This window comes from Telopea speciosissima, chromosome 2 (genome assembly GCF_018873765.1).
Source record: "Telopea speciosissima isolate NSW1024214 ecotype Mountain lineage chromosome 2, Tspe_v1, whole genome shotgun sequence".
In the NCBI taxonomy this organism is placed as follows: Eukaryota; Viridiplantae; Streptophyta; class Magnoliopsida; order Proteales; family Proteaceae; genus Telopea; species Telopea speciosissima.
The window spans coordinates 40,743,087-40,764,359 of record NC_057917.1 but is presented as its reverse complement, the minus strand read 5'-3'; the positions used below and the strand labels follow the sequence as shown (position 1 = coordinate 40,764,359).

The following is a 21,273-nucleotide window of genomic DNA, read 5'->3' as shown; positions in this document are numbered from 1 at the left end:
TCGGGTATATGATTTCTTGGCAGGTCTGAACATTGAGTATGATCCCATTTGTGTGCAGGTTCTTAGTAGATCTCCTTTCCCTACACTGGAGCAGTCCTATGCTTTGGTACATAATGAGGAAACTTGTCGGGCTGCTGTGCTGCATACTGCCACTGTAGATCGGTTTGCTCTACAAGCTGGTTCCAGTCCTACTCCCATAACTGATGGCTCTCCTAAGATTAATACTTCGTCCAAGGAACCTGTTAAGTGTGAACACTACAACAACCCTATCACACTAAGGCTACTTGTTAAAAACTAAATGGGAAACCTACTGATTTTGAAGCCAAACATGGTCAGGTAAAACTAAAAACAAGGCTAATCACACTGAAAGTGTAGCTACAACCCCCACTGCTGAAAATGGTCTCTCCCAGGAAGAATTACAGGCTTTCAGGCATATGTTGTAGCCTTCTACAGTTCTGCTGTATCTACTACATCACTTCCATCCACTTCTTCTACTCCATCAAGTTCCCACTTTGCCCATTCAGGTATTTCATTTGGTGGTCATTGTGCATTGGTTGTCTCCACTCCATGGATTATAGACTCTAGTGCCATTGATCGTATGACAGGCTCTTCCAGTCTCTTTCACAAATATTCTCCCACTTTTGGCAATGACAAAGTCAAGGTGGCTGATGGCTCCCTCTTATGTGTTTCTGGAAAGGGATCTATTAGTTGCTCGCCTTCCATTATGTTGTCTTCTGTTTTACATATTCCTAACTTTACTACTAATCTTCTTTCTATTTCTAGTCTTACTAAAGATCTGAACTACAAAGTAACTTTTTTTCTAACTCGTTGTGTTTTTTAGGAACTGATAACGGGGAAAACGATTGGATATGGTAAAGTGCAAGGTGGATTGTACCTGCTTGATGATGGTCGTCTTCCTCCAACTGCATTACCTTATCAATTATGTCAGACTTCCTCATTTCCTCTGAATTACACCAATGGCATTTTAGATTAGGTCACCCTCCTTTAGGAACTTTATCCGATTTATTTCCAGCATTAGTTAAAAAATTTAATAAGGAGGATTTTTTTTTAGTGAGGCTTGTGTCTTGGCCAAACAGACACATTCAACTTATTCTATTTCTAATTAAAGATGTTCTTCCTTTTTCATTTGGTTCATACTGATGTGTGTGGTCTTAGTCACAAAGTTCTCTTTCTAGCTACTAGTGCAGGCTCTTTGAAGGATTGTATCACTTGAATACCATATTAGCCACAAGACCGAGGAGCACACCTCGGTTAGGGTTTCAACACTAAATGTCAGGCTCCAAAGAAGAGAATGAGAGAGAAACTAAACCAAAGAGGAATAGAGAGGGGAAGTGGAAAATCACAGAGAGCAATCCTCTCTAGTAAATTTGTTGGATAATCCTCCCCTCCCCTTCATAAAGCTTAATATAGTTGAAGCAAATACTAATTCTTGTGTGTCATGATGTCAAACAGTGTAATCCTATAAGGTGAGCCTAGTAGGGTTGTTGTTGTGAGTCTAATTCAATCGAATTAACAGAATTATTTACTTACAAGTCAGACTTAGTGTAATAAACAATAAATTATGTGAAGCCCCTTGGTTTTCAAAAGAAACTCAAATTAACCCCTGCTTTTTGAAAATACTCAACCGTCCCCTCTAAAGTAATGGTGTTAGCTTAAATCAAATCAAAAAATAAAATGATATATTTATCCATTTTAGATTTAAACAAATAAAATAAAGGAGTGCCGGCATAGGCCACGCTTCCCGACAAAGAACTTTTCCCCATAAAACAAATAAAAATTGATAATTAGGGTTTTATTTCAATCGTTCTTCAAGAATGTTCAGGGAGTTGGGACTTCACAGCCCCACCACCACTACCATCGGACCCGCCGCCAGATTCTCATTCGCTCACCACCATCACCACTGGCGCTACACCTCTGAAGCATTTGGTTTCTATCTCACGCTTCCGAGGTTCCTCTCCTCCTTCTATCTACCTCTCTTCCTCATAAGTAGATCCATCTAATTCTGATCTCTTCCTCACCGTCATCGTAGTTACAAGGGCGTCAAATTCCCATTTCCATCTTTTCCTTCCAAATCCTCTTCTTCTTCTTTTCCAAATCACAGTGTTTCAAAGATAGACAAATTATTTATCAAGAATGTCCTCCATAGACAAGATGGTTTTTTTCTGGGTGCATATCTGAAGGTGAGAGAAGGACAGTGCAGATTAGTTGTCCGAATTTAAACCAGAAACAACAAGAACAGGAGAACCAGTTGATGAATTGGAGAAGTTGGACGAAAATTACTTCAACACGGCAATCTTGATCGGTTAAGAGACGAATCCAGCGGGTACCAGGCATGGGTTTGGTGCTAATGACTCGGTACTTCCCATTTGGGTCGCAACTCAATTGAAACGGGCGTCGCCATTGGAGCTTGGAATCGAATTCCACAGTTGAGAGTGGCAGAACCGAGTGAGAGAAGAAACCGATACCAGAGCAGCTCCCTTTGAATTTCTCCCTGTTTCATGCATCCTTCGGGGGGGCATTATTTGCTATCATGCCGGCTATCATTTAAAATGGCATTTCAAGTATGAAAAAGTCAAAGTCGACCTGGGAGATCCAGGTACGTTGATTTAGGGGGAAATGGTATCGGCAAGCAATTTTCTGGACCTCAAGTTATTCCACAGAATCGGATTGTGGGTTTTCGTGTGATATCTCGGCAAGCACTGTGGTGCGAGGAAGAGGATGGTTTTTCGTTTCAAAGGTAAAATCGTAAATCAACACTGGTCAAGGGTAGTTTAGAAATTTAAATTTATTTAATTGAGCTGTATCACTGGTTAATAATATAAAACTAATGGTAATGACTAATTTGTCACATTGGGGTCTACTACAAGGGGTGATTTGAGTATTTTCAAAATCAAGGGGTGATTTGAGTTTCATTTGAAAATCAGGGGGTGATATATAATTTATCCAACTATCTTATGACATGTAATTTACCCAACTATCTACTCATAAGATCAACTATGGATATACTTGATAGACCTCAGATTAATAGAATTAATTACATTTAAGTTTCTCCACTTAGCAATGTCATTTGATAGACTGTACGGGTATAGAAAGAAACACAATAAAAATTAGAGAAATTTTCACAGACACCCCCTCTAAGTATTCAATATATCACGGACTTACCAAACTTAGTCAAAATATCACAGACACCCCCTATTTTATGACTGTATTTCAACTTAGCCCACTCCGTTAGTCTCTGCAGTTAAGTGGTTGTTAACTCTTTTTAAATGGCAAAATTATCCTTACCTGTGAACTCCCCATAATACCCTTAGGGGTAAAATCCCAAATACAAACCATTCTCTTCGTGGGACCCACCATTTCTTCTTCTTCTTCGTTTCTTTCTGCTTCACCGCCGCAACCTCCGACCACCACCAATGTCAATGACTTTCATGGCAGCACTTAGACGGACCATCGTAATCGATGCCTAGGCTCGCATGTCTATCAACCTATAAATACACTTTACTTATCTCCATCTTCTACTCATCGATTCCTCTTTTATTTTCATTCAATTTCTCTATTCCTGTTTTGAGTTTTAGTTTCTCGAATCTAAATTCGATTGTTCCAAGCTCAAAGAAGAAGAAGAAGAAGATATTGGCAATCTTAACAAGATAGTCGCTCATCCACCAAAGGAGCTGCACCCCTGATTCTTCAAGGAGTGCTGATAAGACTAATCTAATTCCAAAGGAGATTCTCAAGGATTTCATCTCTTCCTATCCCGGTAATGCCTTTTCCATGGCGGTCAACAGTGCGCTCGCTAATGTTCGTCTTGACCAATTCTACTCCCTCCACAACCAAAGGTACCCATATTGAACGATTTTATTTGTTGCTTTTGAATTTCTTCAAGTTTAGATCAAAAATCAAACAGATTATTAGAGATAAGAATGAAGCAATATTGAAGACCATTTTGTTTTTTTGTTTACCTGTTCACAGCCGCCGTCCAGCCACCCTCTCTTTCCCCTTCTTCTTCTTCTTATTCTTATTATTCTCCATACACCATAACCGAACCCATCTCTGCACTGAACTTCAAAATTCATCTCTATTTCCCTTCCATTAACCAAATATCCATCATCATCGTTACCCACTCCCTTTCCAAAACCCCCAAAACAAAATCCATCTTCCTCACTTCATTCTTTATCCCAACTCAAAACCCCTGCCACCACTTCTTTCCCTAGTTTTTGCAGGTTAAATGATGTTAACGACCTCATTTTGTTTTTCTTAACGTTATCTGATCGGATCAATTTGCAAATTGTAAGAAATCCAAACTCTAGGTCTTCCAACAGTTTCCAACGGGAAAAATCCAAACTATGATGATTTTAGATTGATTTTGAGGTATTCAAGGTGTGGATGTTTGGAATTTCATGGGCACGGCAATCTCTGTTGACTCTTTGGATTACGGAAACGAATTGAAGGATCGAAGGGATGGAATCGTAGAGCGGCTTTACGGAAACGAATAAACAAATCATGGACACGACAATTTTGGTTGGGCGGAGGGGGGCGGGCCGTTGCAGCAGGTGATGGGGTGGTGGTGGTCGTGCAGGAAGACGAGGGTGTGGTGGTGGCGGCGGCAGTGGTGAATGGTGATGGTTTAGTACCTTAAACGTAATTTATCAAACATTAGATACCTAACTTATAATTTTATCAAACATTAGGTACCTAAGTGTCATTTACCCATTTTTTATAAAAATAACTAAGAGGGTAAAATCGACATTTTAACTCTAGGTGGTAATCCTGCTTTAACATTAGGGGGAAGGTTGCCATTTTGATCAAGTTTTGATAAGTCCGTGATATATTGAATACTTAGAGGGTATGTCCGTGAAATTTTCCCAAAAACATAATAATAAAAAAGAAAAAGAGTAGAAGAGTAGAAGTCAATGCAAAAATTCCTAGTCTCCTACCAAGCGAACCTTATGATCGGACCTTTTACGAGAACGATGAAGCATTTCCAACGTCAGCTGCCACGTTGAAAGAGTGATGGATCGTCTTGGATGACTTTGCCTAAGCTACTACTATTAGTAAAGGTCTAATTCGTGCAGACGAAGGAAAAATTGAAGCTTAGGGCCCGTCCAGGTTGTCTTTTTTATTGTCTTCTTGCTTAACAAGCTTGGTTCGCTTCCTGTGGTTAATCTATTGCCTCTGGCTGTTACTTATTTCTGTTTGATCTCTCGCCATGGACGAATCTTACACCAGTCTTCCTACAAGCCATTTACTGGGATCAGTTCCTGTACGTACATTTCTTTCTATTATATTTTCTTCAATCCCCTTAATTCCCATGCATTTTTATTTGACTAATTAGATCGCTTTTTTTTCTTTTTTCTCAATATGTTCGAAGACAGAATTAAACGGATTTACTTAATTTCACCTTACTGTGCTGTCATTTGCTTTTCTAATGTTGATTTGTTCAGCAATTCGATGTAACCAGGTTTCTAATTGTGGCTTCTATGCATTCTAAACACCTACTACTATAATGCTTATCATTATGAGTTCTTAGTTATAGGTAATTTGTCAAAGCCATCATGTCTGTATACAATTTAGTGAATTTGGTGGCCACTTTACGCTCGTTTATTAATTCAGTACGAATTCTGCGAATGCTGCGGATCAGCGCAAATGCAGCATGTAGGTGTGTTGATTACTACTCTATAGCCATGCTGAATGAGAGTCTTAACATTTCTCCGCATAGTATTCCTTCTTAAGTTTTCATAAGACAAAGTTCTGAACAACCGGGAGGAGGTCTTAGTGAGTTATTGCTAATTACTTCTACACACACTGCCTTATTTTATTAGCTAAAAGCATTTGTAAATTTTTAAAAAAAAAAGCATATAAAATAGAGGACGAGGAAGATGTCCGTCGAGTCGTGGGCACCTTCACTACCGACCAGGACCATGAGCTTTTCGATGAAATGCTACGTGGTCTCTCTAATCTCTGAGCACGAATCATGAACATAACTGCTAGTATGCATTTTGCAGTTGCTGTAACATTTGCTTAGCATTCAAAGAGCTGGCAATCTTATTCTCAGTTTGGAGGACTTTTCCATTAAATTAATGCTAATTTGTTGAATTTTTTTGGGGGGGTGGGGTACGGTGGGGGTGGGTGGGTGATAATTTCTGTATGAGATGTTGCATTGCTGCAATTTATGTAAGTTTTACATTTTTTTGTTGAATATGTTTATTATTATTCGAAATGTGTGACTTTCATTTCTATGTGCAATCATTCTATCCGCAGTGTATCTTTGAATACCTATCTAATTATGTGGTTACCCTGCTATCTACTTCTTGTGCAATTAAGCATAAATTAGCATTCAGTCCAGACACTAAGGAAGCTTATGGAGCTTCCTTTTGAACCCAAATTGTTGTTTACTTACATGTCTCAACTTAATTTTACCTTTGGCACTCTTATAAGCTTGGGGACTACTCTCTTTTATTTAAATATGGGACTGTTGGCTTTGATATGACCTCTTGTTTATACTTAATTCCTTGTTCATTACTTACTTGTGTACAGGCTGTGGTCGATGAAGAGAAGAAAACCCCCAACTATGAGGGTATGAGGTTCTGTTTCTGTGTGTTTATCTTTTGGAAATTGGTATAGTTTCTTGATATTAACCTTTTCAGTTGAATGAAGCAATTTCTTATTTCTTTTACCCCTACTATGCAGTCCCTGAAGCAAACTTGCAAATATTTCCTCCCACCAGTGGAGGAGATAGGGGGAGGGGATATCAAGCTTTTGGAAGTCCAATTGGTATTTTATTTATTAACTTTGTTCTTGAAATATAATTAAAAAGGTCCATGACACTGTCTGAATTTTTGTAGTACTAATCGTAGTTGTCAAGGCTGTCGCCTAGGTGTCTAGGTGCCTTGGTCACCTTGGATGCCTTGTGCACTTTGGATGCCTTGTGGGTGTCGCCTTGCATGTGGACCCTCTGATGTAGATCAAAACATGAAGAAGAGGCTAAAACACTGTTCACGTGAACAGTGTCACAGTCCCTTATTTTGCCTTGGTGAGAATATTATTAGAAGATTCTGTGGGGTCCAAGATTAGATTGCATGGTGCTTTATGCATGGGGATTTAGAAGTTTAGTTTAGTTTCTAATTTCAGATTTAGATAGTAGGCTTAAGTTTCTATTTTTAATTAGACTTAGTTTCTATTTTGAACCTTGCAACTTAGAGTTTCTATTTTAGTTTCATTACTTGTAACCCAAGTCTCAGCCTTATAAGGGACTTTCTAATTTTTAGTTTCTATTTTGGAGATCAATCATTGGGCCTTTATATATTGTAACCTGCCTGTAGAGGCACCCCACGATTTTATGAATTAATTAAGTTGCTTAGATTGCTTTGTGCAAGTTTTGATTATCTTGTTGTGCGGATGAAGGGCAGGGAACCTGACTGGTGAGAGTCGAAACCCTTGAAGGGCTGAGAGAGCCGAATCTCCTTATCCCTTTTCCCTTCATCTCCTATCTTCTCTTCTTATCCCAATCGATTCCCTTGTGTTGCTGGTATATTGTGATTATTGCAACACAAGGTTCGAAAACTCATCTCAAACAGCCATCTCGATCAGGTCGAGTTTTCCGAGATCTCGGCGGCAAGACATTGTATTTTTTTTTGTTTTGAACAATGTTTCGGTGGGCAAATTGCCATAGTTTGCTCCGAAACTTTATGGGAAGCTTGTTTTAGGCTTAATAAACATATTTAAAGGTTCAAATTGAAAAAAAAAAACCCACCCAATTTGGTGTTTTGGTAAAGGTCGAACCCCTAATGTAATATTGCCTATTCTACACATTGTTTGAAAGTAAATTAATTAAATTATGCAATAATGGATGAAGACACATAATCTTGAAAAGAAATAGTTAAAGACTTAAAGTTTCTACTACAAACTACATTACTTACTAGTTAGTACAATGAACAATAAATCAATAATACATAGCATAAGTCCCAACTCCCAACTCCCAACTCCCAACTCCCAACTCCCAACTCCCAACAACAAGTCAGTAATACCAACTACAAAGTACAGTGAACAATAATACATAAGTCTCCTAAGTCCCAACAAGTGACTGCCTACTGATATGAACTATGACGTGGTAGGCAGCTCCCAAGTATCTTTGTAGTGAATCCTAGTAGCAAATGGTGAAGGTTTGGCCAAAAAAATGAAGCAAGTAGGTTTTTTCTCTTTCTCCAGCGCAAAAAACCTCTGTTTCGACCGAGACAGTTCGAAATTTCAAACCATAGGTCAAATTATGGCTGTTTTATAAAGTGGATTTAAGGACTTTGTGATGTAGTCCTAGGTAGGAATAGTCCCACTAGGAACCAGGGTAATTGGATCACCAAACAAGGCTAGCCAATTGGGACGGCTTAGGCTAATTAGGGCAGAATTAGGGTTATGGTTAGGGTTTCGAGGTAGGGTTTTATTTGGTAATGATGTCCAGGTTTTTAGGATTCTATTGGTGTAGGTTTGGATTGATTTGGATGAAATTGGAAATCTAGGGTTTTGGGTTAGAAGCCTTGTAAAAATGGATTGTTTTCAGGATCTAGGGTTTAGGGGTGGATTTTGGGAAAGGGGTTTATAAGGTATTATGGGCAGGTCTAGGGGGTTATTTTGGTATAAAGAAGTTAGGTTTTGATGAGTTACGAAATTATGCAATTTAGGGCAGAATTGAGTTGCAGGTTTAATGGAGGTTAGGGTTTGATGGATGGAGGGGGTGTGGATTAGGTTAGAGGATGAAGAGGTAAGGATATATGCAGGAAATTAAAATTACTTACTCGTTTGATCTCCTTCAAAAGGCAGCAGCAGCCGCTTGAAGAAGCTCGATTGAATAAGAAGAAGGACCTCCCGATCTACAAGATGCAGGGAGTCGATCGGAGTCCAGCAATCCCTTCACCTTGATATTACCCACAAGGTAGCCTTGATATTACTCACAAGGTTCACTCAACAGAGCAGAGCAGCAGCTATGGCAGCAAACCAAAAGCTTTTCATTAATTAAATTCGTATGTAATGTTGGCCTCCCTTGCGAACTTATATAGAAGACTCAAAAATAGACTTAGACACTAAAAAAGGAATGGCCTAACCCTATCTCTAACCTATTAGGTAACTTAAACTGACTAGGAAACTAGAATACTAAAGGAAATAGACTTAAAACATGGCTGGGCTTATAGAGTCCTAAGCCAGCCCAACTTACATCACATGACCACTTAACCAAGTCACATGATCACTTAAATTGAACCAATTGGATGCAACCAATTTGAACTGGTTCAATTAAAAAACATAAAAAGACCTTAAGTATTGGGCTAATCCCGTATGAAACCTATATACCCTTATTTTAGGCCCATAAAAGTGGCCTATTACATTAGAAACCCATGGGATCAAAGGCCCAACATGTATGTAACCCAACCCTAGACTTATTCCCAATGAAACAAGCCCTATTTGGTGATGAATCTGCATCACTTTTCCGATATCTCACGAGGTTAAAACTCACGAGATATCGGTCGAAATCTTGACCAAGATTTTCGAGACAGTGCTTTTTTTATTTCGTATCATAACTCGTCTCGGCCATGTCAAGTTTTATGAGATTTCCAAAATCTCAGCGCGGCGAGATTTTGAACTATGTTGCAACATTCCCCCTAAAGTTGGTGCATGGATATCACACATGCCCAACTTGCATAAAATTTGGTGAAAAACTTTACTTCTAAGACCTTTGGAGGAGACATCCGTTAACTGATCACCTGTCTTCACAAAGGTATACAAATAAGACTTTGTTCTAGCTTCTCCTCGATGAAATGTCTATAAATCTCTACATGTTTCGTTTAATCATGTTGAACTGGGTTATGGAAAATGTTGATAGCAAATTTACTGTCGCAGTACAACATCATCGGTATCTGAACAGATACACCCAAATCTTGGAGAAGACCTTGAAGCCATAGTAGCTCAAATCCCATGTGCCATGGCCTTGAATTCGGCTTCAGCACTAGACCTTGCAACCAAAGCCTGTTTCTTGCTATGCTAGGTGACACGATAGTTACCAACAAAAGTATAGTACCTTGATGTGGAGCGCCGATCATCTGGTGAGCCAGCCCAGTCTGCATCAGTGAATGCCTCCACATGTATGTGATTATGTGGTGAAGAAAGGATAACCTTTCCTGGAGCTGGCTTCAAGTATCATAAAATACAGAACATTACTGATGACATCACAAGAGCCGTTGGCTCTTATTAAAGTTCTAAGAGCTAACGGCTCTTATTTTTATTTCTCTTTCCCCCATCCCCTTTAAATATGGTTATTTTTATTTTTATTTTGAAAGGAACTTTTGAATCCATCATTTTGTAATTAGAGAGCTAGTGAGCCCCTTTGAGAATTTAGTGAGTCCCTGAAGTTTCTTTTGATCTTGTATGCTATTGCTTCTTATTAAAATACTTCAAATCTCTTTCTACCTCAATTCTCTTTACATTTTGAAATTAGTCAGCATTAACAGCCTCCATATAAGAGGAATAGGGATCGTGCATATACTGACTAACCAAATTGACCGCATAGGCTATGTCCAAGCGAGTATGGGATAAATAAATGAGACGACCAACCAACCTTTGATACCTACCTTTATCAATGATCAAGAACTCGGTGCTGACATTGGTTTCGACTAGCCAGAAATCGAGATTTCCCATGTTTCGACCATCTCCAGACCAACTTGAAACCTGGGTTTCGAGGCCCAAAAGTTGTTTTTTTGCCCTTATTATTGTTGTGTTGCCAATTTTGACATTTTGAACCCAATCCATGCATTAGTTTTGATATCTGTGAAAATCAGAGAAACTTTAAGGAATCTCGTGATTAGCGCCTGTGCTAATCACAAGATCCTGTTTGGACCCCATGACAAGCACTCTAACACTCCCCCTCAAGCTGGAGCATATATATCAATCATGCCCAGCTTGTTACAAATATACTCTATCCTCCCATTACCCAATGACTTAGTAAATACATCTGCAAGCTGCTCTCCAGTTCTGATATGGCTTGGAAAAATCACTCCACTTCGCATCTTTTCCCGAACAAAATGGCAATCAATTTCAATGTGCTTCGTCCTCTCGTGGAACACAGGATTGGAAGCAATATGAATTGATGCCTGATTATCACACCATAATTGCATGGGAGTTGGAACCTTGAACCCCAACTCAGACAATAGCTGTTGTATCCACATTAATTCACATGTTACTTGCGCTATAGCTCTGTATTCTGACTCAGCACTGGAACGAGCCACAACACTCTGCTTCTTGCTCTTCCATGAAACCAGATTTCCTCCAACAAATGTGCAGTACCCAGTAGTCGACCTCCTGTTAGTTGGAGATCCTGCCCAATCAGCATCTGAAAACCCTTCAACTCTACTATGTCCATGATCTTGATACACAATTCCTCTTCCTGGAGCCTTTTTGAGATACCTTAAGATGTGTACAACTGTATCCCAATGAGATGTCCGAGGAGAGGAAAGGAACTGACTCACCACACTCACTGGAAAAGCAATGTCGGGTCGAGTAATTGTTAAGTAATTCAGCTTACCCACCAATCTTCTATATTTCTCAGGATCATCAAGAGCATCTCCTCCTTCGGCCACAAGTTTCACATTCTGGTCCATGGGTGTGTCAATAGGCTTAGACCCAAGCATACCTGTCTCAGTAAGTAAGTCCAACACATACTTTCGCTGTGATAGAAAAACTCCTTTCCGAGACTGTGCCACTTCAATTCCCAGAAAATATTTTTACTTCCCCAAGTCTTTGGTCTGAAATTTCTGTTGAAGGTATGACTTCAACTCTGCTATACCAACTGAATCATTACCAGTGATGATAATATCATCAACATACACAATCAGAAAAATCTGTCCTACATCTGACTGCCTATAAAAGAATGAGTGATTACTTCCACACCTGGACATGCCAAAGGCCAGAACAACTTCAGTAAATCTGCCAAACCATGCACGAGGAGACTGTTTCAGCCCATACAATGGTTTTTTAATTTACACACCATTCCAGACTCCCCCTGAGCAACAAACCCTGGTGGTTGCTCCATATCAACCTCCTCCTGTAGAGTCCCATGTAAGAACTCATTCTTAACATCAAGCTGGAATAAAGGCCAGTGATATGTGGCTGCAAGTGATATTAGAATATGAACAAAAGCAAGTTTGGCTACCGGGGAAAAGGTATCTAAGTAATCTTTACCATACACCTGTGCATAACCCTTAGCTACAAGCCTCGCCTTCAAGCGAGCAAGAGAACCATCAGGATTAACCTTCACTGCATATACCCATCGACAACCGATGGCAGTTTTCCCTTGGGGCAGCGGTATAATATCCCAAGTATCATTCACCTTTAATGCCAATAACTCTTCCTCCATAGCTGTTCTCCAGCCAGGATTAGATAATGCCTCTGTCACAGACTTAGGAAGGGGGTGGGCCTCAACAGTAGATAAAAAGAAACGAAATGGAGAAGACAAAGAAGAATAAATCTAGAGATAGGATGTTGAGTACAGCTACGGATACCTTTCCGTTTAGCAATCGGAATGTCAAGGTTAGAGACAACAGGCTCAACCGAAGGGGTAGCAGTGGTAGGATCTGCATCAGAAGAAGACGTGACAGAGTCAGCGAGAACAGGAGGGGCAGCAACTACTTGTGGGCGGCAAACATAAACTTTGGTTGGCGGCAATCCATGTGCAGGAGCTGGTGGTGTTGGAGCAGGAGTTTGAATGACATACACCGGGAAGTCATCATCCAACTCAGAGACATTTACTGGATCAGCATGGTATGGCGTGGATTCGAAGAAGGAAACATCAGCTGTAATAAAATACTTCCGCAAGGATGGAGAAAAACAGCGGTACCCCTTTTGGGTACGAGAATAGCCAAGAAACATACACTTAATTGCTTTAGGATCCAACTTAGACAGTCCAGGTGTATGATTACGAATAAAGCATGTACAACCAAAAATATGAGGCGGCAAAACAAACAATGGTTCAGTTGGAAACAATTAGGAATGAGGAATTTCGCCTCGCAAGACGGATGAAGGCATACGATTAATAAGGTAGGATGCAGTTAAAACAGCATCAGCCCAAAAATGTTTAGGAACCTTCATCTCAAACAACAGGGAACGAGTTACCTCCATTAGGTGACGATTTTTCCTTTCTACCACACCGTTTTGTTGTGGTGTGTCAAAACAGGAAGACTGGTGGACCATACCATGTTGTACCATAAATGTAGAAAAGGGAGTAGAAAAGTACTCTTTGGCATTATCACTACGAAGAATTTTCACAGTCACACCAAACTGAGTCCGAATTTCAGAAACAAACGCACAAAAGATAGAAAATAATTCAGATCTATTTTTCATTAAATATAACCAAGTCATCCTTGAATAGTCATCAACAAAGGTAACAAAGTATTTAAAACCCAAATTTGATACGACAGGACATGGACCCCACACATCAGAATGGACCAAAGAAAAGGAAGAAACAAACCGCTTATTGACTCTAGGGGGATAACTCACACGGTGGAGTTTCCCAAACTGACAAGACTCACACTCAAGATTAGAAAGAGAACGAAATCTAGAATCTAACTTCTTAAGGCTTTCTAGGGATGGATGACCAAGTTGACAATGAATTTGATGATGTGAAGCAACACTGGAACAAGCAACAGACTGAGAACCATTAAGCAGATACAGCCCCCCTGACTCACGTCCTCTACCAATCGTCTTCTTCTTAGCAAGATCCTGAAAAACACAAGAATCGGGATAAAACGTCACTGAACAGTTAAAAGTATTGGTTAATTTACTTACTGACATAAGATTGAATGGAAAATTCGGAAGGTGAGAATGGAAGACAGGGACAATGAAGAGTTAGGATGAACAGTACCAGTGCCCTTAACCTTGGCTAAAGATCCATCAGCTAATGTAACACTGGATGATGATGGAGACAAAGAAGAAAAGATACCTGACATTCTTGACATGTAGTCCGATGCCCCTGAATCAATGATCCAGGGACGAGAAGTAGTGGAAAGGCATGCAGTGGCATTACCTGTCTTAACCAAAGTAGCAGTGGAAGAAGTTGGCTATGAAATCTGAAACTGGTTGTACCGTGCATACTCTTCATCAGACATAACAATCACCTTACCCTCAGAAGGTTGAGACTGAGGGGCTGAATCACTACTAGCAGCTGAATTAGCGAATTGTTGCTGTCCACGGTAACTACCATCTCCACGGCTACCTCCACTGGCTGCATTTTGTGAAACCAAAGCTAAACTATCAACTGCTGGTGTGGAGTCACGAGAACTCTCACGAGATACTCGAAGAACACGAGCAAATGTATCTGTGAGTGAGGCAATGTTTTCACTTCCAAGGATTTGTGATCGGACAGATTCATACTCCTGCCCGAGTCCTCCCAAAAAACCCATAACGGCCAATTGTTCTCTTTGGACTTACATCTGCTTCACATCCGAAGAAATGGGAAGAAGGGCATTCAATTCTTCATATAGTCGCTTAAAATCAGCGAAATATTGGGTGATAGAACGCCCCTTTCTCTCAGTTCTGTAAAACTCCTATGACAATTCATAAATCCATGACAGATTATTTTGACCAGAGTAAAGAACTCCCAAGTAGTCCCATAAATCTTTCAGTGTCAATATGAGTAACCAAATCCACAACATGATTCTCCATCGAGTTTAACATATGTCTGAGAATTCTGGCATCGACAGTCTCCCAAGTTGCATCATCTGCTGGTCTGGGTCCTGTCAAGTGTAGTTGCTGATTTCGCCAGCTTCACAATTTACCTCCATTGCTGGAAATTTGTAATACCTTCAAGTTTCTTCTCTGTGATTCGATTGGAAGAAGAGGACACTACCTCAGTAACCACTGCACTACTTTTATCTTCATCACCCATGTTTTCTTTTCACAATAAAATTTCAGAAATCAACAAACACCAAACACAACTTCAATAGATGCTACCACTAATCAAATCAACAAACATCACCCACGGCTTCAAGAACTACTGCTGCAATAGTTACTGCCACCAATCAAGTCCACAAGCATCACCCACGGCTTCAAGAACTGCTGCTCAAATATAAATCGAGCCTCCCAAAGACATCAGTCCTGCAACATGGCACTCAAACACCCACAAACATCATCACTAACAAACCAGAATCTGCTTTTAATTATGAAATAGCAGCTTTACATCTTATACACCCAAATAACAATCAACCAACACCCAAAAAATAATCGCAGGGGTGAAAAATCACCCCCTTTCTAAGATCGAGAGCCTCTGGTGGTGTTAACCAGGTATCGCAGAGGAGAAAAGGAAAGAAAACGAAAGAAAAAAGAGAAGAAGGGGCTTGCGCAGATCTGTACCAGGCCTAGGAATGAGGCTCTGATACCATGATATCTGTGAAAATCAGAGAAAGTAAAGAAGAGGAGAAAAGAAGAAAGATGAGTTGCAGCCGTGAGATATTCAGTATATTCAATGAAGAGACAAAAGAATATATACATAGGTATAGGGTAAGGGCAAAAAGACAAAAAAGGGCCTCATAATGAGGCTTTAAGGAATCTCGTGATTAGCGCCTGGCACTAATCACGAGATCCTGTTTAGACCCCACGACAAGCACTCTAACAAGTTTCACATAGAGAACACTCAAAATAATAGTTGCAGTTTTGACCCAAGTTTGATAGTGTATATTGTTCTTGGACATTGTATCGAATAAAGCTTGACCGGAACATAACTCTTTCAATATATAAATCAGATTTAAGCAATCTTGGAGCTTTTCAACAAATCCAAGATTTCTTTAATCTGATTTATATTGAAGGAGTTATGGTTCGGTCAAACCTTATTTGGTGTGTGCAAATGCTGTCAAAATCGCTTTAATAAAAATATTTTTTTGGATATTAAAACAAATGAAAATTTTACCACTCTTTTGGTTTTTAGCAATGTTTTACCATATTAAGATTAATGGTATTTTCAGATTTGAGAAAAACCCCGACACTAGAAATTGGAAATTTCACCTATTGTCGAAATTCTAGATTTTGTTCTTGAACTTGGGGGGGGTGAATTTTTATCTTTTTAAAATTGAATTTTTAACTATTTGTATTGGATTCAAATAGGGGGTATTTGCTTATTTATGAATAATATCTTAAGTAAATGAAATAACAAAATATAAAATTAAATAATAAAATATAAAATAAAATAACAAAATATAAAATGAAATAACTAATATAAAAACTTGGCATAAATAAGTTCCTGTCTTGGTTTCCAGCTAGGTGTCTCAAGTTTCGATGGGAATAAGTGAATTTATATAGGTGTTTAGGTTGAAACTTGCGAAATTACCGAATATGGCCAAAACAGTGTGGAAACCATGCGAAACCTGTCGAAACCAAATGAAACCAGGTCAAATTTAAAGTCGACCGATATCTCATCTCAGTAGGCTGCGAAATTGAGACAACTTGGTTGAAACCTGCAGTTTCGGCCGAGTTCTTCTTCCATGGCCTCTATCAACTGGTTGACCATCTTTGCAACAGGCTTACACCCTGACATCTCGGTCTTTGAAAGAAGGTCAAGAGTGTACTTTCATTGAGAAACAAATACACCCCTAGTAGATTGAGGCACTTCAATAACAAGGAAGTATCGTAGCTTACCCAGATCCTTTATCTCGAACTCCTTACCCAGGTTCGTCTTAAGTCTAGGCGTCTAGCTATTTCAGTAGGATCACTCCCTGTGATGACAATGTCCTCAACATATACTATGAGAATAGTGGATATGATCACTAACACGCCTGATGAATAGTGTGATCGACATTGCTCTATTTGTATCCCACTAACACCATAGCCCTATGAAAATATGACCAAACCAGGCCCTAGGAGATTGCTTTTGCCCATACAATTCACGTTTCAGCTTGTAAACCTTTCATTGAGTTGCTTTACCAGAGTAACCAGGAGGGATATCCATATAGACTTCCTCCTTAAGCTCGCCATGGAGGAAGGCATTCTTAACATCCAGTTGTTGTAGCTCCCATCCTAGGTTAACCGCACAAGAGATGATAACTCTGATGGTGTTCATCTTGGCAACTGGGGCAAAGGTCTCCTGGTTGACGATCTCATAAGTTTGGGTGAATCCTTTCATTCCTTTGGCAATCAACCTAGTTTTGTACCTGTCATAGTGCCATCGGCCTTCTGTTTAACAGCAAACACCATTTGCATGCAACTAGTTTCTTATGTGGTGGAAGGGTTGCCAAATCCCACGTGTCATTCTTTCTTAGTGCCCTCATCTCTTCATTCATTGATTCTTTCCATCGAGGATTTGACAAAGCCTCTTGCCAGTTCTAAAGAATAGAAACAAAGGACAAGGAAGAAAAAAAAGTACGATAGAAAGGAGATAAAGAGTTTTATGACATGACATGAGAAATAAGATGTTGGGTACAGGTCCTACTTTCCTTACAAACAACAATGGGTAACTTAAGAGTAGGATCAAGAGAAGGAGTACTATCACTAGGAGGAAGGGAATTACTTGACTGATTGTTGAATCCTGGATTACGAGGAGACAATTGGCAAGGCATAGTGGTGGTAGTGGTATCAACTTGCACAGGTGGTGTAGTGGTACCATCATTACCACCAATTTGCACTTGCTGTCGCCGAGAATAAAATTGAAGTGGTTTTGGCTCCCCCTGAACCGAAGAGTCAGTTCAAACCTTGTCTGTCATCCCCTTCTCAACCAAACTCTCCTACTCCTCGAATACTGAGCTGCTATCAAGAGAAACCACCAAAGGCACATCTTCCCTTAGAGCTGCATACTCCCCTTGAAGAGGTGCTGACCAAGGGTAAAAGCCTCTGTTTCACGAAAGACAACATCCGTTGTTACCAGCACACGACGAGAGGGTGGGTGGTAACACTTGTAACCCTTTTGTAATGTAGGACAGATTTGAAAGCTTCAATCCATCCCAGAACGGGACCTTAAATTATGGAATGAATCACACTTAAAGAGATACTCAGGCTGTAGTAAGGCTGATGGGAAAAGGTATGAAACAGAATAGAAGGAGGTCAGGCTGTTAGGTAGCAGTTTTGGGACTGGGAATAGGACAGGGACGTAGAGGTATAGGTCTGAAACAAAGTAGGAGTTAATGCCAGAGGCCTCTATGCAATCAGTAGGTTCAAATCTTCCTACCAATTTCATAAACTGGGCTGAAAACTGCAGAAAACTTAACACAAGGACTGATTATGGGAGAAGATGAATAACAGCGGATCAGGTGGTCAGTTTGGTTTGAAATTCTGATCGAATTCCCCTCCTGGGTGGACTAAAACTCGATCAAAATATTGGCCGGTTTTGTTGGGTGGATTGGAGTGGGAGTGGTAAAGACTTGGGGAATAGGAAATTAGAAGGCTAAGGGACAGAATTAGAAACAAGCAGAGTTGAATGACTGAACTTACTCAACAGAAGATTAATTGTTAAAGACAACCGTCTAATGGCTTTAGAGTGATGTAGGGATGTAGAACACAATAGGTAACAGACTCCCAGGCTTCCCATCGCAAGGAGTCGACCGGATCGAACGCCAGCCCCTTCCTCCTCAGATCAAACACTAAGGAATCTCCATGGGGAGCAAACAAGCATGCAAACAGCAGCAATATGTTGAAGCATAAATCGTGTGCTCTTGTGCTTTCTTGGGTTGCTTTATATAATAATAGAAGGGAGCAGCAAGAGTCTAAAATTAGGAAGTTTCCAATTTGGTCCCCTTTTGCTTGGAGTACAAGGCACAATCAATTTCTAAACTGATGTAAACTAATTGCTGACAACTTCTAACTATGAAAATAGAAAGTAACTACTAGCAATGAAAATAGAAGGTTAATACTTCAGCAACAATGAAAATAGAAGGTAAATACTTCAGCTAGACCACTAGACTGGACCATAACTTAAAGACATAAGGACTCAAATAAGACAAAAAGACTAAATAACCCAAGACCCAAATATCATGCTGCTTAGTCAGCAGCTCAAAATTGTGGCTGTCCGCTAGGCAGCAATCTTCTTCTTCCTTGAATACACCTTCAGCTCTGCATCAACTCTCCCTGGCTTGAAAACATTCGTCTCCGACGAATAGGTGAAGGACATATATCGCTCGTACAAGTCAGGATCAAGCCTTTTGAAGTCATCGGCATGAATCCAAGTGCGATCATGCTGTGGGCAACCTTTCCATTTGATGAGAAAGGCATGGTAGCCGGTGCCACGATGAGTGGTTTTGTAGGTGTCGTCCAAAATCTCCTCAATAATGTCTTCTATAGGTGGCTTAAGTTGGGGCAGCCATAGCATTTGTTTAGTGTCACCGTCGTCAGAGTGATGCCCCACATAGAGGTGTAAATCAGCCACGTTGAAGACGTTGCTTAGGCTCATATCTTCATGCTACTCGAGCACAAGCGTTTGGTCCAATACGTTTCAGCACCTTGTACGGATCCATCTTCCTTGAGTGGAGTTTAGTGTTGACACTCGGTTGGAACATCTTGGGATTGACATGAACCGTCACCATGTCTCCCGACTGAAACTCCACAAATCGTCGATGACGATCAGCTGTAGCCATGTAGACGTCATTCCTAAGAGCGATTCGTCGTCGAACATCAGCATATATCTCCATGATATTGTGCAAAAACTCATCAGCTTTAATGCTGATGCGGGCTTGTGGTGGTAGTGAAACAAGGTCAATAGGTCATCATGGTTGAACTCCAAGTAGAATCTCAAAAAGAGTACGAGCTGTCATCCAATTTACCGAGCTATCGTGTGCAAACTCGGCAATGTCAAGTATGGATGGCCACGTCTTCTCATAGTCTCGAACTAAACACCTCAACAAGTTTCCCAAACACTGATTCACCACTCCTGTCTGTCTGTCAGTTTGTGGGTGGAAAGATTTTGAGAACTGATGCTTCGTGTTTGTTCTTAGTCACAACATCTTCCAAAAGTAGCTCATAAATTTAACATCATGGTCAGATACAATGCTGGACTTGGCAGGCCATGAATTCACACCACTTTCTTGAAGAACAATTTGGTAATTTGATAGGCATCAAAGGTCTTGCGACATGGCAATAGGTGAGCCATTTTAGAGAAGCGATCAACAACAACCATAATGGATTCATACCGTTCTCTAGTAGGAGGCAGTGCAAAGTACAAAGTCAATACTTATATCAGCCCATGGTGTGTGAGGGACAGGTTATGGAGAATATAAACCTGTATTTTGTTTCTCTCCTTTAGCGAGCTGACAAACCCGACACCATTTGATCACATGAGTAACATCTCTTGCAATGTGTGGCCAATAACAACCCATCCGCCACCTGAAAATAGTCTTATCCTTCCCAAAGTGTCCTCCCAAGCCTCCTCCGTGTAACTCCCTTATGATGTGATGTCGTAGAGAAGAGCTGGGAATCCATGGGCGTTTCCAAGAACAAGTAACCATCATGGACTGAATATTTAAGGTGCTGCCCACCCCACTGCAACTCATCATATAAGACGCTGAAGTCCTTCTCTGCTGTGTATTCCCCTCATATTTATTCAATACTACCATACGCTACCCTCTTGGCATGCCTATTACTAATTGACTTTTGAGAGTGAAGGTGCTTGAGCGCTTCATGGTCAGTATAAAGAATAAATTCCTTACCAATAGGGTAGTGTTTCCAATGACGTAACACTTAGACAACTGCATACAACTCAAGGTCATACGTCGAATAAAGCTTCTTGGCATCGTTGAGTTTCTTGCTATAAAAAGCGATAGGGTGCCCTCCTTGCATTAATACACCTCCTAGTCCAACATGTGAGGCATCTGTAGCAACCTCAAACACTAGGTCAAAATCTTGTAGGCGTGAAACTGGTGCTTCCGTCATCTTCTTGATAAGATGGAAAGCCTTGGTTTCTGCTGCAGTCCGTTCACATTTGCCCTTGCTTGACTTCATACATTGGGTAATGGGTGCCAGAACCACACTAAAATTCCAAATGAATCTTCGGTAGAATGAGGCCAAACCATGGAAGCTTCGAGCTTCAGTGATTGTCTTTGGTACCGGCCAATCAGTAATGCTTTTGATCTTCTCCAGATCAGCTTCTACTGCTTTGGCTGCCATAATAAAGCCAAGAAATAGAAGGGAGCAGCAGAGGTGCTTTATATAATAATAGACGGGATTGTCTTGTGCCCTCTAGTGTTGCTTTATATAATAATAGAAGGGAGCAGCAGGGGTCCAAAATTAGAAGGTTCCAAAATTAGGAAG

General features: G+C 40.2%; 1 protein-coding gene and 1 long non-coding RNA gene across 6 annotated transcripts in view; one reads left to right on the top strand and one right to left on the bottom strand.

Moving 5' to 3' along the window:
- Positions 1-4,961: 4,961 nt before the first annotated feature.
- LOC122652349 (protein YIPF1 homolog) overlaps positions 4,962-21,273 on the top strand; it is a 48,315-nt gene continuing 32,003 nt past the window's right edge. The window contains exons 1-4 of one of the 5 annotated variants that reach the window (XM_043846060.1): positions 4,966-5,133; positions 5,182-5,281; positions 6,556-6,595; positions 6,709-6,792. In XM_043846060.1, coding sequence (XP_043701995.1) covers positions 5,228-5,281; positions 6,556-6,595; positions 6,709-6,792 — 178 coding nt within the window. In that variant the 5' untranslated portion in view covers positions 4,966-5,133; positions 5,182-5,227. Of the gene's footprint in view, positions 5,282-6,555; positions 6,596-6,708; positions 6,793-21,273 lie in introns of all 5 variants that reach the window. The other 4 variants (XM_043846063.1, XM_043846064.1, XM_043846059.1 and 1 more) reach the window with 4 other exon arrangements.
- LOC122652350 lies at positions 9,443-19,436 on the bottom strand. Its single transcript, XR_006331586.1, has 3 exons — positions 19,094-19,436; positions 18,827-18,828; positions 9,443-9,488 (listed from the first exon to the last, which is right to left on the bottom strand). It is a non-coding gene; the product is annotated as an uncharacterized LOC122652350 (long non-coding RNA).